At 41.1% G+C, this 20,035-nt stretch overlaps 1 protein-coding gene across 2 annotated transcripts in view; it reads left to right on the forward strand.

Moving 5' to 3' along the window:
- The window catches only part of STAG1 (STAG1 cohesin complex component), a 152,375-nt gene that overhangs the window by 19,791 nt on the left and 112,549 nt on the right, over positions 1 to 20,035 (forward strand). For both annotated transcript variants that reach the window (XM_065748186.1, XM_065748187.1), the window contains exons 2-3: positions 11,156 to 11,286; positions 16,309 to 16,411. In XM_065748186.1, the coding sequence (XP_065604258.1) occupies positions 11,258 to 11,286; positions 16,309 to 16,411 (132 nt within the window). In that variant the 5' untranslated portion in view covers positions 11,156 to 11,257. The remainder of the gene's footprint in view (positions 1 to 11,155; positions 11,287 to 16,308; positions 16,412 to 20,035) is intronic.

Here is a 20,035-nt window from a genome sequence, read left to right on the forward strand (position 1 = left end):
CTGTTGCCACCTTCTGCTTTTGTCCATTCTCCTCTCTTTCTGTTCACTGGTTCATGGGGGCTCAGAGCAGTATCAGGGCAGTTGTAATGGCAGAAGCAGGAACACGAGGCCAGGAGTGGTAGGAAGGAGCAGGGACTGCTTTTCAGCAGCACCAAGCCAACAATTGGGTTCAAGTGTTGCATGAAACCTCGTCCCAAGGGTATTGAAAACGTGTAATCACGTTTTCAACATGTAATCTGTGCTTTAAGAACTTGATTTCTGCTGGTACAAAGTGTTGATTTAACTTCTGAAAAAATCTTCCCCAACATCTTTAATTATTCAAATGGTTGTTGAATGCTTTATTAAATGATCCCATTGTGTATACTGTTTACTCTGGAAGAGCTTGATTTACTTTAGCCTCAGGGGTGAAGGCGGTGCTTAGAGTTTAATGTTTAAATTTGGATATTTTTATGGGAAGTGGAGGTAGGAGCAGGGAGAAGAGGAAAGGAAAGTTTGTCTTTTGTGTACCTTCTGTAAGAATCATTCTTAAAGGAGGTGTTCCCTTGTTTAACTCCCAGGGTTACAGCTTAGAGTTTGAACTTACTCTTTCCTCATGGGAGTTGAGAATCTGTTCAAAGAAATGCTTCAAAACATTCCCACTCTTGCTCTTAGAGCCTGACGCTTTCAAATGTCAATTAGTGTATGTATTTTTGTTTCGTGTAGCTGTGTAAAAGATACTGAAAATTCACTTCCTATCTGTGCAAATTACAGAAGCTTCTCTGCAAAAAACAAGAAGTTTTCCAGGGGAAAAATAACCTCTCGTGTGGATCAGCTGCTGGAATTTCCTCTCTCCTTGGAGATCCTGAGCTTCTGGTAATGGCAGTTTCTCTTGTCCAGGGCTTCTGTTATATTTCACTCTGTTTTACCAGCAGTGCTTAGAGAACTTGAACTTTTCATTTTCAGTGTCTTGCATTTGATAGTAGAGGCATGATGATTTCCTTCTAGTCGAGAGGGTTTTCTCTTCCCCTCATCCATTACTTTTTCTTCTTACCTTAGTTTCTCATTCTCTGGGAGGATGCATGTAAGCAGGTTTGATACCAGCAGGCCTGTTAGTGACCATCTTCATAACTAACATAGAAATCTGTGAGGAGCAAGTATTCTTCTGTTAGAGTTATTGAAGATTATGTGATCTGTACTCAGAATGCTGACCTTAATTTCCCCTGAATGAAGCTCTGACCTTCTGCTGCCTCTGAAACCAAGCAGATAGCACTAGATCCCCAATGTCCATATTTATTTATTTTTAACATGTTTTGTTTGTATCAGTACAGCTTCTGGGTTGTACTTCTTCCCTGTTCCTGCTGTGGGTCTTCCAGAAATGTTGGTTTGTGCAGCACAGTTCACAGTCTCACTTAATAATCCTTAGTCATCAGGATTGGGATTTTTTTCCCCATAGAAGGGCAAAGGCTTACTGTTTGGATTCATACTGAGCAAGAGGAAAAGCAGCCATAGAAAAAAGCGAAGAGGAAGAAGGTGAGAAACACTGAATGTGTTTTTCTACAGGCAGTGGAATTGCTGAAGCCTGTTTGGGTAGGCTTGGTACATTCCCTGCTGCAGTTAACGCAGTGCTTTCCTGCTGCCCTTGCAGGCTGCCCGCTTGTGTGATGGCTGCAGCCTGGGCTCTGCCATGCCGTGCCTTACTGGGTGAGCAGGATGCATGCATGGGTGGCACCTGATAACAGGGTGGAGGAGTGACACTGCTGAGCTGACCTCCTGTCTGCACCTTCAGCTTCTTTCCAGAAGCTATCCGTGCAGCACCTGCCCTGTCAATTATGGTTTTGGAATTTGCCAACACATCAAAAAATCATATTGGTATACATCTGGTATATGAAGTCCTGGGGAAAAGGCACTTCTTGTCCGGTGTGTGTGTGTCTACATCTCTGTTCTTGCCTTTCCTCCCTGTGTTTCAGATAAAAGCTGGTTTTAGAGACCAGTTTGGAACTGGGGTCTCTGCTGGTTCTGCCGTCTTCAGGCATCATTCCTCTATCTGGTCCATTGAACGAGCAGTGAAATAGGTAGTATTTGGAAGCATAATTTCCCAATAAAGTTTTCCTTTGAGTGAATTTATTGTTGTGTGGAAGACATTTTTAAACAGCAATGAATAGGCAGTTTCACCCCCTACTGTTCCTTCCCAGGGTTGTTGACTGACTGAGACTCATTTCATCACCAAACGATAGGAGCACTTCTAGATTATTCAGTGAGCTAAAATAAATCTTGCCTCCAGGTGCTGATTTGTCTGCACCCTGGGTTTACTAGTGCTTTGGAATATTCCAGAACTATTTCCAATTTTACTTAGTATTTGCTAATAACTTTTCCCGTATTTACCGTTACGTTTGCATTGGTTCCCTGTGCCTGGCATGTCGGAGTGCTCACTAGGGAGTGCTTGTCTTTAATGTCTTCAGTCGTGGAAAAATATGCTTCTGCTAACCAGTTTGTGATGGTTGGGTTGTTTTAGGAGTGGGAGAGGAACGTATTTTAAGGTACACTTTTCCAGCAGAGGTTTTAGCAGCACTCTGATAGAAGTGGTGGGCTTTGGCACTTGTAAAACCCAAAGGCACAACCTGTGGCAGAGACTTGAAGAATGCGTCTGATCAGTCACAATGCTGATACCCCTTTGTGAAGCAGTGGCTGTAGGGAAAGTTCTGGTTTGACCAGTGAAACAAAGCAGTGCTGAGTGCTCTGGCAGCAAACGCAGCAGTTGTTGATATGCTGCCTGGACGTTATCGCTTGTTTGAATTTCAGGTGGCTGTGGGCTTTGAGGAGAGGGGAGTTGGTCTGGGTGTGCAGGGAAGTGATAGCAGGGCAGCTTCTAGGAGCTGTCGCAGAGAAGAGCAGCCAGCAGCATGTGTTGGATGGCTGAATATGGATTTTCAGACTACAGAATAGATGTCATCTGCATGTTTTAATAAAGGCTGGTTGTATCTTTAGAATCTCTTAAGTAATCAGTGAGGATCTCAGCGTATTAGTGGGCTTGCTCTGCTGCCGTTAGACTGAGTGAGTGTCAGGTTAGGATGGATTGGAGGTATCTAGTGGTAGGCACATTGTGGAGTTTGCTGTGAATTCCTGAGGTAAAAAACATGGCTTTACACAGTGAGAGGCTGGTGGTCTGACTTAGTGCATACAATTCATTGTTGAAACTGCATAGTATACCGAGGAAGTTTATCTTGAAGATAACCAGCTTGCTCAGTAGCAAAGAGGATTTTCTCATATTTTTTGATGCGTTTGGTTCCATCTTGGTTTATACACCTGCCAGGTTTCTTGCTTCTCTGTCTTGAGGAAGTTCTTGGGATGGTAGAATAGGGTTGTTCAGTCTGTCAGGGTGAAAAGTTCAAAGAGGATTTGTGGTGAAGAGGAGTCAGATCAGGGTTGCAGCGTTGTTTTGCTGATTGCCAGGTTTAGGGGGTCCTGAAGCTGCTTTGTGGATTCGTGGTGCCTGGCAGGATGGAAGGTTGGGGAGTTTTTCCATGGAAGGCTGTAGCTTTGGACTGCTTCAGAATTGTAGTGGTGCACGTGGTAGGTGAAGGTGTGTGGTCTGACACGGGGTTGGGTTTTCTTAGGAAATTGTTAGGATGGGAGGTGAGGTTTGATTCTGTATTTGGTTTTTGTTGGCTTTTTTTATAGCTTGTTGGCCAAGTTTATCTTGTCTACCTCTGCTACTATAAACTTGTTTTAGGAATTTCAAGTGTTTGTAATTGAGGAATTTTAATGCTACCTCTGTTGGCCAGCTACATGAACTTAGTATTTTTAGTGAATATTTTTCTTGAGCCTCCGTGCACACCCCACAAACGATGATGAAGTCTAGCATTAACCAATCCCAGAGTTCTTCATCTACCTGAGACACTGAATGTTTGTTTGCTGATCTGCACAAATAGTTCTGCAGCTCCTCTTAGCTTTTCTCACTAGTGCCATCTGAGAAGAGGCAGAACAAAAACGCCCTAAGAGTGAAACTCCAAATCCTTGTGAGTTTTCTTCCTTGCTCCAGCGTTCTGCACGTCCAGCTTCACTTCTCTTTGTGACAATTGGTTTTGTTGCTGGCAGTGCTCCAGTTGCAGTGCATAATAGAGTGCCAGATGTCCACAGCAGCAAAAAAAAAAAAAATAATTACAGATGGGTAAACACTCTTTGGAGGTAGCATAAAAATCTATGAACGCTGCTTCTGGTGTGCCTGTACACTGTCTACAAACATGGCCCGTTGTGCTTTGTGCCATTCATAGGTGAACATGTCTGACTACAGGAGGGACTCCTGCTGTCCCCAAGACGTGGATTATTTTGCAGTAATAAGTACTTATTCAGTGAAGTGCTTGACTGAGGATTTAATCACTGGGTTTAATTTTTATTCTTGTCACACCTGGATTTCAATGAGGATAAAGTCACAGAAACATTAAAATAAATGGGGGGCAGAGGAAGTAAGAAAGGGCATTGAGTTGATCTAGTTCTTGCCCTTTCCCCTCCAGCAGGCAGTTGGAGTTGTGTCATGTTATCAGACCCAAAGTCTTGTCTGGTTTTCCAACAGTATCAGTCCTTTAGGAATAAGCTTCTTCCTTAAACTTTGTTTAATCTTTACCTGACAGGAGCGATGCATTTATCTGGGAAAAAGAAAATCTTCAATGGTAGATCCGCATTCCTTCAAGCAAACTTATCAGAGTGCTTCACAAGTTTTTCTCAATGTCTTACTTGACTTCTCAGAGAAAAAGGCATTTATTCCCCCCTTGCCTTCCTGTTTGTGGCAGTTTGTATGTGCTGAGGAGGAAGTCATCCTTCTTCAGTCTTGTCTGCATCCATTTTTACTGTCCTGGTAAATGTGCCTCCTAATACTGCACCTCCTGCAGCCCTGGCTCGACTTCCTACGACTACCTATGCAAAACCTGGGAACTTGAATTCCCTTTTAGTATGCTGGGCTGACTTGCTGCGAAAGCAAACAAGCCGATATCACTTTTTGCAAAGCGTATTGTTGTGTTAACTCAGCTATCTTCTAAAACCTTAACTCAGGGTACAGTGAACACGTGGGCTATCCGTATGGTCCTTCAGTCTTCTTCCAAGTTCTCATTCCTCATTCTTTTATTTGAAAGATGACTCTGCTTTCATTTCTGTACGCTAGGCAAATTCTCTATTTTTGCCCTATGGGCTTTTTTTGTAACTCTCAGTCCCCTAGCATCTCCCTAATAATAACATGGAGTTTATCTTAAGTCTGCATCTGAATCATGGAAATTTCAGTGCAGAGAAAGACTTCAGACTGTCTTTTATACTCACAATCTGAGGACAGTAGAACCTAATTTCTTTACAGCCCTTTTTTGTTATGTCTAACAGGTAGGTACGAGAATAGTAATTAAATAATCCTAGTGGATAGACGACAAGGAGAAAATTATTAATTTAGACCTTAACCCGTGTGCTGGCATAAGAACTTTTCGCCCTAACTCGAAGTCTTGTGCAGTCAGAGCACAATTTGCCGTGTGAGAGGCGGCGTGCCTGTAGCCCCCAGTGAGCTCAGGCACAGTTGTGAATGCTCAGCGCTGCAGAAAATCAGGTCAAGTGTCGCGCCGGGTGTCTGCAGAGCCAGGAGCGGGTGAAGAGTCTGTAGGAGTAACAGGAGGAGAGCAGGCTGCTTTTCGTGTCTTCAGCCCATCGGGTTTACTTGGGTTTTGAAATATTAAGAATAACCCAGGAGTTGACATAGACAGGACAGTTCTGTTCCTCGGAAAGCTGCGTCCTGCAAGTAAACATTTGCAACAAATCGTCCGATTCATTTCTTTAACATCAGCTGTTGTGGGTGTTACAAGATGATAAATGAACACAATTGAAAGCTATTGAAACAAACGCTGGGGATGATCAGACAAAACTGAGTGACGCGTGTCGTGAACTAAGCTGCTAAACCATGCTTAACAGATTGTGTCCACCTTTCCTGTGGAGTCTCAGTAGCACAGGCCTTCCGTGGTGCAGGCATTAGCTGCTCCCTTCTGGAAATGCCAGCAGGATAGACAGAGAAATGGATTGCTTTGGGCAGTTGACACGTTTTTAGAGACAGAAAACCGAGCAGGGAAGTGTAGTAGCATGGCTTAATGCTTGGAGGTCTTTGTCGTTTAAGAGTTTTATCCCCAGCTCTGCCAGAAGTGATTTGTGTAACCTTTCAGTGTGAGGTCTTGCGTTCATAATTGTGAAGTGTGCAGAATATTGCACGGTGGAAAGTGAGTCTTATTTTTCTGGCTGGCTGGGCAGGACATCTCCCTGCTAGAAGCATTTGGTGAGAGGAAGCAGCAACAGCTGTCCCATGTGTTGTTTAGAGTCAGTCCTGTGAGTTGGTGCAACTGCAGATAAACTGAGGAGACAAGTAAAATCAAAATTAAAGAGACTGTGAGGGGTTGTCCATATGTAATTTTTGTTCCCATGTTTTATACACAACACATCTGGAAATATCTTTAAACAGTTGGGGTATGAAGCCTTAGCCCATGGAAATGGACGTCTGCTAAACGCTTTCATTTTGTGTTGTTCTTGGCTTCTCACTTCTCATCTACCCATCAGCTCTGGAAGCCCACTTCCTTTTTTTTTTCATTTTACTTATTAACTTCTTATTGAAGCTAATTGAGGAAAAGACATTATCCTCAAGCAGATGCCACGCACTTCAAAACCACTTCTCCACAGCCAAAGATATGCATGTGGCTCTCTCCTGCTGGGGAGCTCAGCCTCAAACACATCCCCTGAGCTCTGGGCAGAGCAGGAGGGTCACGGCCTGTGAGTGCTAGCAGTGCTTTGCCAATGTAATTTGTACATCAAAAGCAAAATGCATTTTTTGTGTAAAAAAAACTGGAGTGAAATGATCTTAAAGGTAAGCTGACTAAGCATTATGTTGGTTGGCCTTAAATTATAATGCTCATATTCAAAGTTAGGGCTGGAGGAGGTCACTGAGCGTCGATTTCAGCATAAGTAGCTGCAGGGTTAACAAATTATTGCTGCAAGTTCCAAACCTGGAGCAGAAATACAGCTTACACTTTTAGAAAGATAATCCAAAGCAAACTTAAAAGCCGTCTGCAAGATCAATAGCCATGAATAATGAAGAGCACATCGCAGCATGTGGTGAATTTGTTATATCATTAGTTCCTGACAACAATTTTTTTTCAGTTCCTGAGGATTTAAAATTTATACTTTGAATTCCTAAATGCTATCATCACTTTGCAAATAGGACAGCTGAGCAGGAGGGATTTAAGTGGCAAGCTCAAGGCCGTGCCTGAGGTTGGATAGAGCAGTAAAAGGACAGAATTTATCTGCCTGCCCGCGAGAGCATCCTTCTCTCTCACTTTGCTGATGAAAGCCTTCGGTGCTCCATAGGTGTGCAGCGCATGCCCGTCGAGCAGCACTGCCCTTTGCTGCTGATGTAGGCCTTTTCCTGGCTGTCAGACCCTGCTGCTGGGTGGCATTACTGAGGGGACAGATGTTACCTTTAAACTGAATTAGGAAGGCTCGTGTTTCACTGATGCTGTGTCACAGCTTAGCGTCATGTATAGCATCTCATCCGCACGAGCAGGAACTTGGGAGCTTCTGAGCTTCCTTTGAGCCTTAATGGAATGGTGAAGTGTGCTGCTTTATTGACTTGTGACTTGTGAGAAAAGATACGAGCACTGAGGGAGGAAGCAGAGTCGTTGCAAATGGAAAAGGCAGTTCTTGTGTGTAGACGTTACCCGTTCAATAGCTGAAGATCAGAATGAGCCACTGGTTGAATATCTTTTCCACCTAGTTGGGACTGTCACTTGGTCAGCAAGGAAAGGGTTTTGAAAACAGGACTAAATCAAATACCTGTTATCTTTTATTTTGCTAATCTCCTAGGCAGTGGAGTTAGTAATGATGCAACTCTTATTACTATTTTATTTGCGTGTGTTTTTGTTTTAGTCATTGGCTTCAGCTCTATAACGTGTAGGTGCATTGTGTGTAATAAGGTCAGTTGAACCTTGTATTGCTTCAGGCAGCAACCGAATCTGTCTACTTTCAAGGTTCAGGTCAGGTTCAGCTGTTGGTTTGTGTAGCTTGGCTGAAATGGTATTTTACTTCAGCCCTGGAGAGGCAAATTATCTGAAGACTTTGCAAAAAATAGGTATTTTTTGACATTGGTAGGAACTAGAGAAAACGTTGATGAAATGCATGTGTCAGGTTTGCTGCTGTAAAAAGAAATGACTTTATTCTTAAAGGTAAGCTCATGGTGAGAGATGTATTGAAGAAAAATTACCATAAAACTGACCATTTACAGGAAAAGGTACTTTTTCATATAAACAGTTTAATATAACGTTCATTATAAAAATGAACCTTATATGAATGGTTATGGTGCATTGTTTAAAAAAAAAAAAAACAAAAAAGAAGTGAAAGCATTTACTGACTTTCCTCCCAATGTATGTTTCAGCTGAATGGTCTCTCCCTGTCTGCTCTCATGCTCTGTTATTGGTCATTTTTAACTATTCCAGCATAAATTGATGTCACCTTTGAATACAGATACACACATTTAAAAAGCTGCAACCATGCTTAAAAGTATTAAAGTGGGGGTTAAGAGAAAACAGCACATTAAAAAACAACCACAAACAACCAACCCTCCTAAAATAGAAGCAGTTGGCTGCAATTTATAAGGACTTAATCAATTGTGTCATGTTTGTAATAGTGTAAATAAATAACCCCATACTCCTATCTCCTCTCCTTCCCCATGCAACGTGATGGGAAAAAAGTGACAAAATGGGAATCTGGCTCAAGCTTTCAAGTGTGTATGTGATTGTCTTTATGTGACCGAAGGAGACAGAAAGGGGAGGGGTGGAGTTACATTTTTTCATTTTATAAAAATATCCTCTTTAGGAAATGGGTATTGCTTTTGTTAAAACCAGATCATAATGATCAATGATTTCTCTACAGTTGTCAAACCTGCTTTAATTGCAGGGCTCAATTGAGAACTCTGTTCCAAGCGCATAGGGCTTTTCATCAGTCCCTGAAGTAACTTAAATTTCATTTGCAAACTAAGCCAGAGCAACGTGGGTGATAATTTAAGATTGAATTTTGGAAACAGGGAATGGTGTTTCTTTGAGCTTAGCAGTTCTCCCATTGTGTGAAGTTGCAAGGCAGTTATCCCAAGGCTTGTAAGGGTTTCCTAGCTTCAGGTGAGGAAGAAAGACTTAACATCCAGAACAACAGGCAGCACAACTGTGTTGGATGTAGGTGAAGGACACAGCTGGCTTGGACCATGTGAGGGGGGATGGTGTTCCATGCAGTGTAAGATGCCACTGCTGGTCAGTCCCATGAAGCAGGCAGGACTGTGACTTCTCCATGTAGGCTCCTATCTGTGCATTGTGCATTTTCCATCTTGCCAGCGCTGACAGTTCTTGTATTTAGCACTCCTTGGCTTAATCCTCATTAACTGTGTTTAAATATGCACAAGGCAGTGGAAGGGCAACTTCATTGTCTTGTAGATGTATGAGTCTGGACCTAACCACATAGAGCTGGATTTTTTCCAGCATTGTTTTGCAGTTTCCTGTTCAGCACAGAGACTTGGGGAATAAGCCACAGGACCCCACAGTTGCCTTTGTGTCAGGTTGTCCTCCATTTATGCTGTGTCAAGGCTGTGGGTCCAACTTCCTTAGTTCTTCAGTCTCTTCTGACTTAAGAGCTCACCTCTTCTCCCTGGGACTTTCTATACCCTAATGCTATACATTTTTTGACTAAGCTGTGTCTGAGCAAGGAATACCATTCCTTGTGAGAAAGCACTTCTAGTTAGTACATCTGACTGCATAAGGCACTGCAGTTATTAAGGGTGGTAGCTGAGTTAAAAAAAAATCAATTAATAATAATTTTAAAATAACCACCTCTATGTAACAGATGTCCAGAATGCCATATATGTCTGTAGAGAATGCTGCACATGAAATACACATCAATTTTCTTGAACTTCTTTTGAAATCTCTGTGAGATTGATGCACTATATCCTTCTAGAATTAGATAAAAACATGCTGACGATCCGTGATGGATAGATTCCCTTTGAAGAATAGTTAGCATATGAAGGGATGTGTGTATAAGTGCTTGTGTATGCACTAGAAATAGTTCTTGTGTTTAAGATAAAGGGAATATTTTACTAAACAAGACTGTTATTCCAGTGAAAAATGTGTATACCTCGTGGTGTACATGACATGGTGGCAAGATGCTGTAAGTAAAACTGTTGATAGCACAAAGTGAGAAGCACTGGCAGAAATAGCTGTATGCATCTGTGAGTCTAATTAGGGCTATAATAACTAGAGGCAAAGAAATATGTTCACACTGTACAGCTAAAATTTTGTTAAATAAATATTGATGTAGTAGGATACAAATATTACTTTACACATTGTTCTGTTCTGCTTACACTGGTGCAGTTTTATTTAGGTAGGTTGATGGTAGTCATATTACCTCTGCCTGCCTTGATTTATCACATCTGCCACTTTGACCCATTACTCAGTGGCAGTCACTGCTGCAGCCACTAGTCAACTCCTTGGTCAGTCTTCTGCATAGAGAGATTTTACTAGTGGGTCTAGCAGTGCCATGCATGCGGTCTAATTTATTGCTTACACTTTGGTTGCATTGTGTTGGAATATTTCCTGTTGCATCTAGACACTTGTTGTTGTCATGCCTGAAGCAGAATTTGTATAATTTTTGGTGTAAGTCTTCTACCTTTATCCATAACTAAAAACACTATTTCTCATGAAAGCGCACTTGAAAGATAAACTTTATTCTATTTTTTCTGTAAAGAGAAAGTAGATTGCTTAAATCTACATCATGACATGCTTTCTGGTTGCTCACGTTCACGTATTTACCTTGTTTATTAAAATTTTCTCAGTTCTGTTTGCATTTTTATAGTTGTTACAGTAAATAAATATGGGAGGCAATAGAAAGTATGTTGTTTCGATTACACAATACAAAGCCCTGAAGCATCACCTGAAGCAAAACCCTGAGCAGAAATGGAGCCACAGAATGCAAGAATACAGTTACACTGTCCTGGGGATGTTGATTCTGAGCTTTGGATGGACTCATAATGATCACTCTTCAAACTGAATGCAGAACTTCTGCTTACAGTGGTTTTCAGTGTTTCGCTATCCTGGAATCACAACTAACACTTTTTTTCTCTTTTTTACAGACTGGACTTTGACATTCTTTTCATGAAAGAGGTTTCCAAGTAGTTGTCTTGTTATAACTTTGAGAAGAAGTTCTATGTAGCTCTTTCGAGAGTGCTGCAAAAATGATTACTTCAGATTTGCCAGTACTACAGTGAGTATGCATTTCTTTATGTACTTGAATTTCTCAGTTTTCAAAATGCAGAAGCAAGCAGGGAGCAGATCAGTCTTCCAGACCTCCTGTGTAGGCTGAAAGACTATAAAACTTAAGAATTTCCTCTTAAGGGTGGTTCTTTATATGGAGATTTTACTTTGATGTGGAAAGCAAAAGCAAATATGTGCTACTTTTACGCTTCTTAATGCTGTGAGATTTCAAAAACAGGAATTTTGTCATCACTGAGCACTTCCATGTATTCCAGGTGCGTACTCTTTCTTGCAGTGAGCTGTGTCATTGTGCACAAAGCCTTTCTGGAGTTCTGGTCCACGCCAGCCCCGCAGCACTGTTTCCTCGCAGTCCTTTTCCCACCATTTTTAAAACCCACCCCCCCAGCAGTGCTGCCGGGCACACTGATTGGCATTTGTCACTGAACTGATGGGAAAGGGATATTCCCATTCCCAGTTCACAAGTCTGAATCCCTTAAGAAGTGAAAGAGAGTAGAATGTAAGGTTATATAATGCATAGCAATAGATTCCATAATTCAGTGTGAGGGACATTTGATACTGCAGTTCTGTTTGATCCAGAGATGATTGAGGTGACGGTGAACCACCAATATTGTGCAACTTAAAACAACCAAACCAACCTTCAAGGCTGTCTCTTTTCAACAAAGAGTCTTAAAGTCAATTTGTTATGTTAATATTCTTTACTTAGAGCAGTATTAATTTTTCCCTCTCAAAATTCTTCCCTTTGAGGGCACGCAAAAAGGGATCTTTTAATTTTTCTGGATTCATTGAAATGGCTTCAGGATGTCATGAAGGCAGAACGCTACGTACCCGTGTGTCAGGCGTAGCACAGTGCTCTGTCTGGTTTACATGACCTAGGTGACTGCTGGAAGCCGTGCCTTGGTGGGATGAGTCACGTTTGCTGTGAGGCAAGCTCTCAGATTTTGAAGATCAACCATGGGAGCCGATTCATCCATGATTCATGAGCCTGAGCATTTCGCCATTTTTCTTCGTGAATGCTTTTCCTCACCAGGCTGAGGCTGGTGGCAGCAATTCCTGTATTTGTCTGCCAGAACCTTGAGCCACCTCAACAGCACTGGCAAAGTCTACAGAAGTGTTTTTACTTAGCAGAACTGGTATATGAACGTAGGTTTTTGATGTGGTCATTTCTTTAGTTTTATTTAAAGGGCATGGTATGAATGGCATAGCTAAGGCTTTGGTAGTAGTATGAGGAAGGTACATTGAATTCAGTTGATGTATTTTACAGAGATTTCAAATGCACTGTGTTAATGGAAATATTTTCTCTAGAAGTATGAGACAGCAAAGGGCTGAGGAGTAACCCCTTAATTCTTCGTTACCACATGGTTTCATTGGCCTGGATTTACAACTTCAGAATAAAATCTGCAGTTTTTAGGAGGCATTCCGGGGTACCACCAGGTTTTCTAGAATGCCTGTGCCACCACAGAAACCAAAAAGTAAGGCAGAGTATACTTAAATTCCTTAAATTGATCATGACTTCTCTTCCTTACTTCGTTCAGCCTGGTCTTGTAGGTCTGCCCATACTCTGCCAGGCTCTGTCAAGTCTCTGCCATGTTCAGGATGTCCTGGAGCTTCGTCTTCAGCACTGCTGCCTTTCCTCTCATGCTGCAGGTCTTCTTAGGCCCGCTTTACATTTCATCCCAACAGCTTCATGAAGGGTAAACGGTAAATTATGGCAAAGCCTACGTTTTTCTCTCAGGTGATGAATCACACACACATGAAATATAAGGATAGGGTAATTCTGGTCTATTAAGTTGTGGGTGACTGCCACAGAAAAAATTGCTTCCTAGCAGCTCTGCAAGATGTGTGGGGAACGAGGGAGATGGATGCCGGCCAGATGCTCCCCTCAGTAAGTGTTAAAAACCTGACAGAGCTGCAAGCAGTTCTGAGATGCTTTACTCCTCCCCTGAGTTCATAACTAAGAAGGAAGGGGCATGCGTGCGTGTATTCAGAGCAGCTGTAAGGCTTTGATGGAAGCAAGAAGCACTTCCCCCCACACTGAAGCTGCTGTAGGGCTCAGTGCGAGTGCCTTTTTGTCCAGCTGCGTGGTTCCACCAGAGCCCCCTGCTTCTGGAGGTACTGCAGTGTTTGCTTTCATGTTAAGTTAGGCAAGGGCTGTGGGTTGTCCTTATCTTGTCACCTCGCTCTGTAAATATGATTGGCTTATTTATTTGTTCCCTGTTACAGGCTTATGCTCTTAGTAGGAAGATCTTCCCCACTTACTGTTAGGGTGAGATTGATCCTTTTTAATTTTGAACGTTTCTTTTTGAGATGCTCATCTAGATCACCTTACCATCAGTGCATGGAAGAAAACTTACAGATTGCCTAACCTATTTTGGACTGCAACTGTAACGTGAGGTATATTGCAGATTTTCTGTGTGTGTATTGTATACATCTAAAAGTAAGATGAGATGAGTCTTACCTCACTGATTTCTTGAGCCTCTCCAGAAATGCTTCCAGCAAATGAGAGGTGTTTCAACAGGAGAATCAGGCAGCACGCTTATCAGGTTTAATACAGCGCTTTGCTTAAGACAGTGAAAAGATTGATAATTATTCATTTCATATGTAGAGCTCTGAAGCAATTGAAATTTCAGTCACTAAACATACAGACCTCAATAGATTGAGTTTGGCCCAGACACCGAGTGTAGCAAAATGAAGTTGGCCGTGGACTAGATGCATGCAAAATGGTAGCACTGTTTGATTCCATAACTCAGCATTTTGGGAAAGCATTAGAGCCATTTGTCATGGCAGACTGCTGAATCTGGTTTTAATAGAGAAAAATATTTGTCTTGATGACATTAGGTGTGCAGTTTTATAAGCTAACAAAGTTGCAGCATTTCCACAGGAATGTGGTGTTGTTTGGGCCACCCCGTGCCTGAAACTTCTTTGTTAGGGTTCTGTGTGGGTGAGAGAGTGCCTGGTTTTTCTACAGAGAGCAAGAGTGAATGGCTTTAATTTATCTGCAGCAACAGAATGCAGCAGATATTTTAATGCATGTTCCTCACTTCTGTATCCAGAAGTTGTTTAAAAAAAAAAAAGAGCAGTCATTGTGAGGCAAATGCATGTTTTGCACATAGAGCTGTGGTGTGTGCAGGGCCTGTATACATCCATCCATATAGGCATTGTGTTCACCTCTGTCTGCTGCCTTGGTTTTTATCAATGTGAGGCTGTTTAATCAAGTCGTTTTGAACTGTTGTTGGGTTTCATTGGTTGGGTTTTTTGTGCATTTGGTTTCTTTTATTTTTCAAACTCTTATCTCGATGCTGAGTTTTTCAAATTTCCTGTTCAAGGATCAGAAAAGTTAATTCTCTGGTTTTATCATTCCTGAACTCCAGTTTAAGTTGGAGAAATGCTGCCATAAAAGCACACAGTCTGAAAACTCAAGTGTGCTTGAATGCAGTTTATATTGAATCTGGGTGCATGCATTTCTGGGACATTGAGTATTGTGGGGTAGTCCATCACTGTTACCATCAGGAAAGCAGATTGCTCTGTCTTCTTCTGTGTTCTAACTTGTGTAAAGGGTTACACATACCACATGGCGTTCTTGTGCTTGTCAACTGGAAAAGGTCAGAAAATAATTCCTTGAAATAGTAGAATTTCACCATAGTTCCACAAAATAGTCTATGTTAGAGGAGGAATATGCCAATTTAGGGGAATAGACTAATTTCAGTCACAAGTGTCAGAAGATTCTTGATTCTGATATAATGATATTTGCACCTTTCTGCTTTACTAAATAGCTTTCTTGGTGATGCAGCAAATTTGTTATTTAAATTATTCCTGATCTAATAAGAAACAAAGGGAATGAACAAAAATCACAGACAGTGTGGAAGATCTGTGTAGGTCTTAGCTTGCTGGTGCTTCTCATTTTCCACCAGATCACTGATGCCTTCTATGTTGGAGGGTTTATAATGTTATGGAATAGGTGTGATTTTTTTTTTCCCTTCCCCCCTCATACAAGATTTACTGCCTTCACTTCAAGAAAATTATACTGCCTTTAAGGAAGTCTGTGATTAGAACTAGACTTGACCTAACTTTGATTAACCTAGGACATTGCTACAGGTGTTCTTCCATTTGTGGAGATACACTGCTGCTCTTGCAAACTAATCACAATGCACATCATTAACACATGGTTTTGGTTGTGAGTTTGTCTTGGGCAAAATGTAATGCATCAGAACATGACATGAAAGCAGCCAGGTTTTGAAGGCAGGTACCTGTGGACCTGGCTTGTAGGGGAAAGAAGAGGAATTGGAGGTAATAAATGTTTTTTCCCCTGTTGAGCATGCCCTTAGGCTAAACCAGGAATTACTAAAATTATTATGGGCTTCTCTGCTAATAATCTGAGCTCTGTGAGGTTTCTTTCATTTGTTTGTTTTTTATTATTGCACAAGTGAAAGCATCTTCTTAGCTACAAGGGTCTTAAATTGTTTAAGACTGAAGAGAGTCTTCTGGTTTGTGCCTCACGGTCACTGTTAATCCTTTTTTTATTAACAGCTGCACAATGGCGTTGTCTTCAAGTGTGACTAAAAACATGATTTATCCCTAGTGGGAACTTGTGCAACTATCCTAATGATGGATAAAGCTGGATCAGATGCCCGTCTTTCTCTCTGACCTTAAAAGCAGCTCAAAGTACCTATAAAAGAAAGCTGATAGTAATGAATACACTGTGTAGGATGGGTATGTTGACAATGTGCTGCTTAATATAGTGAGTTTTTGAAGTGCAACTTGATTTCTAAATAAGCTGTTAATTTAAATAAGTTTCAGTCTATAAAATGACATTCCAGACCAGAAAAAGGTAAGGACTTTTGCCAGGGGTGGCATTGCTTGGTTCCTTAGTTTGCAGAATAAATGTGGCAAGCCTTTTAATGCTGACTTTTCTTTTTTTTTTTCCCTGATTTAGAACTAAAAATCTAATCAGTCAGTTATAGATTACTTGTTGATTTCAAATCATTTTCATTTATCTAGTATTTTTCCCCCCTAGGGATTCTACAAATGAAACTACTGCACATTCAGATGCTGGCAGTGAGCTTGAAGAAACAGAAGTCAAAGGAAAAAGAAAAAGGGGCCGTCCTGGCAGGCCTCCAGTATGTGTAATTTAGTTTTATTTTGTTATGCATCTATCTAAACTTGACTGCAAACTGTTTTTCATCTAATCATCTTGTGGTCACGTAAATAGGCTTTTAATGAGCCCTATGTCAAACTATGAAGACTTGTAGTATGAAATATTTATCAGATTGAAATAGAAGTGTTTGAAGTGATTAAAAAGGGACATAAAAATGAGTTTGTATAGCTTTTTAAAATCTACTAGATATGTACTGTGTTTTGTTGTTGTCATATTACAACATTCTTCTGGGCTTGAGAAGAGTCCAACTGAACACAACCACTTTTGTCTAGAAAGTTTTAATGATTTTTTTTCAAGTGGAAAATGACAGCTGAGCCATCTTCGTAGTAAATGATAATCTCTTAATGTGAATGGAATAGTTTCAGCGTAGTACTAACAGTGTCTTAGAAGATAATTAACACATCATAAAAAATCATATAATTGGCATACCTGATGTTCTACACTTAGATAGGGAGCTCTAACTTCTTATCTAACAGAAGTTAACCTGTGATTTTGCTGTCTGCTGTGCAGGATTTGCTAACAGGCTGCTTTTCTTCATTGTGTTTGCCCATTTCTGGCCCATAAACGGGAATGTGCAGAATCAATTCTCTATTACAGTCTTGTATTTTGATTTCTTTTACAAATTACTACCCAAATTATTAGAAATTACTGAAGTTCTGTTGTGTCTCGTGCTCTTTTTAGGTTGAGGGCCGTGTGATGCAGTTCTCATTTGATTGTATCACTTCAAGTACACGATGTGGAATAAGTTTTTTGGTGGGAAGTTCTGTTTGCTATTAATTGTTTTGATTCTCCTCTTAGTGTTTGTCTACAGGTACACCCCCAGTATGAACGCCTAAATACGTAGCACTAATGGATTGAGATGCTGTGATTTTTTTTCCCTTTTTTTTTTTATCCCAAGAGCAACCACCCTAAATCTAATTCCTTAAGGACAGGCTAGTAAGGCTGTAGGAATGGACAAAAGCATGTGTTTCTCTCTCTTACATGCAGACAAAGGATACTGGCTTTCAATTTGCATCACAGTTTGTGAGCCAAGATTTTACGTCCTGAGTTTTTCTTGGCAAGTCTTATTCCTTCCTGAAGGTTTTTTGATACTGTCTTCTGTGAGACCTTATATTTTTCATCAGATAGATAAGCTTACCTTATCTTTACAAGAAAGATGTAAGGAGAAGAAATCATCTGTTTACACAGCCTGTAAGCAAAAGGCAAAATGAGAAGTTCTTAATATTTCACCAGTAAATGTATCAGTTTTTAGATGTCCAATTGAAAAAAATATATATAAAGAATGTATGGTGCAGCCTGATTGCTGACCCAGAAGGCTGTCAGCCTGTGAATTTAAGGTAAAAGAGCATTGGTATCATTACATACCTCTTTCATATTGACTGGAAAAGATAGATGAATGTTATAAAATGTGTTCCTCATCCCTCAGTTTGAGCATATTAGTAGCTCCTATGAGAATAGTTACTGAAGCACTCTGTCCTGCTGTCGAGTTTCTACAGGAGCATTTGCTTATCTGTAGAACAACTCCAGGTTCTTTAAGTGTACATGATTGTCAAGTGTTGATAATACTGGGGAAGCAGTCATTACTCCCTGAAAATGATGGGCTGTCTTACTGCTGTGGACCAAGATGCTATGAAAGCATCACCTTAATGTCTGTTAGAAATAAAAAAAAAATCAAATCTAGTGTTTAAAACCAAGAAAGACAATAACCTGAAATCACAAGAAAGATATACTGGAACTGGAAGGGGTTCAGAGCAGAACAGCAGTGAAGGTCAATCACAGAATCACTTAGAGTGAAAGGGACTTTGTGAGGTCCTGTTCCAACCTGCTCAGAGCGGGGTCAGCTTTGGGATCAGAGCACATTACTCAGGGCTTTTCCATTCTGGTTCTGAAAACCTCGAGGGCTGGATACTGTACAGCCCCTCTAAGCAATTTGTTTCATTGCTTAAATTTTCTAGTGCTGAAAAACCTTTTCCTTGATCAGAGCCTTTCTTGTTTCAGTTCTTGACTGTTGTCACTCGTCCTCCCGCCATATGCTGCTGCAATAAGAGCCTCACTGGGAAAGTGGTCCCAGCCCCTGACTGTACTGGGCCAGAACTGATCACAGTATTCCAGATACAGGCTAACAAGTGCTGAGTGGAAGAGGATAATCCACTTCCTTGGTGTGTTGGCTGTGTTCCATTCATGCCCCAGCTGCTGAGGTGACCTGTACTGCAGGGTCATGCTGCTTTTTACCATGAATCTGATGTTATTTTCCCCAGCTTATTACCATGAATCTGATGTTATTTTCTCCAATGTTGCTCCCCAGCTAGCCAGTCCACAGCCTGTAGGTGCAGGGATATATTACTCTGCCATGGGACGGATCTGTCCATTTTGAAATATGAGTGTCCTGTTAGCCCAGTCCTCCACACTGCCAACAGCAGGCTTGCCCTTGATACCAGTGAGTGATCTCCATGCCAATTTCATGTCATCTGCACGCTTGACAGGAACCCATTTTCTGCCTGCTTTGGCTCTCTGATGAAGATGTGGAACAGGACATGTTCCAGTGTAATCTTCTGTCGTACTCACTTATTGCCAGTCTCCAGGTAGAAACTGTTGTTAGCCACTGTCCTCCGAGCCCAACAGTTCAACCATTTGTCCACCCTTCTACTTCTGTTGTCTGCCCATCTAGATCACAGCTTCCAAACTTGTTTAGAAGAGGATTGTGAGAGATTGTTGAAACCGTGGCTAAAACTGATAAATAACATTTACTGCTTTCCCCTCAGCACAAATTTTCTTAGTTCTTGCATGGCTTGGCACAAATTGTGTACGTTTGGATCCACAACAGCACTTTGCCTGCATAGTACATACTGCAGAAATGGAAAGGAATAAATAAGCACCTTCTACAAAAAATGACTGAAAAGGGAAAACCCACTCAGTCTCTGATATCCATAAGGAGAAATGCAGATGCCATTGACTTGTTCTAGGCATTAAAATTTATAACACAATTTGATATTGAGGATCATGGCCATAGTAATTGAGGCATTGGTTTTACCAACATAGCGTGTTCACTTTCCTCCTCCTCCACACTGCACACTTATCCTTGACCAGATTCCACAGCTGAGTTGTCTGACAGAAGAAGTGTGGCTCCCCAGCACCTTGTCTGCTAACATCACTTTTGTTTCCTCCATTGCTACTACCTGTCTTTGGTCTTAGATGTGTAACAGATTGTGATGTTTAGAGCTTACTGTGCTCAACTGATACTTAGATATTTGGTTTTTAATTTCTCTTATGGACTTGAAAAGCTTTGTGCCCAAATGTACTTAATGTTTCAGTATTTTTTTTCTCTAAAGTATTATGGTCTGATAAGATTTAATCTCTCCTCAGAAATGCTGACTTGCTTATGTCCTTAGGTCATTGCAGCTACAGTGGCACATCTGCCATAAACATATCGACCTCTTTTAGAAGGAGAGTTTACTCTTCTGTGCTGCTCTGTTACAGAGCTGTACACAGTGCAATCCATTAAAATATATATGTATATGTATGTATGTATATATTTAATAAGGTTTCTGCTGTGGTGTTGTAAAATTGATTTCACATTTTATCAGGG

Source organism: Cyrtonyx montezumae, unplaced genomic scaffold (genome assembly GCF_038088225.1).
Source record: "Cyrtonyx montezumae isolate F1298 unplaced genomic scaffold, pur_monq_1.0 scaffold_5, whole genome shotgun sequence".
NCBI classification, from domain to species: Eukaryota; Metazoa; Chordata; class Aves; order Galliformes; family Odontophoridae; genus Cyrtonyx; species Cyrtonyx montezumae.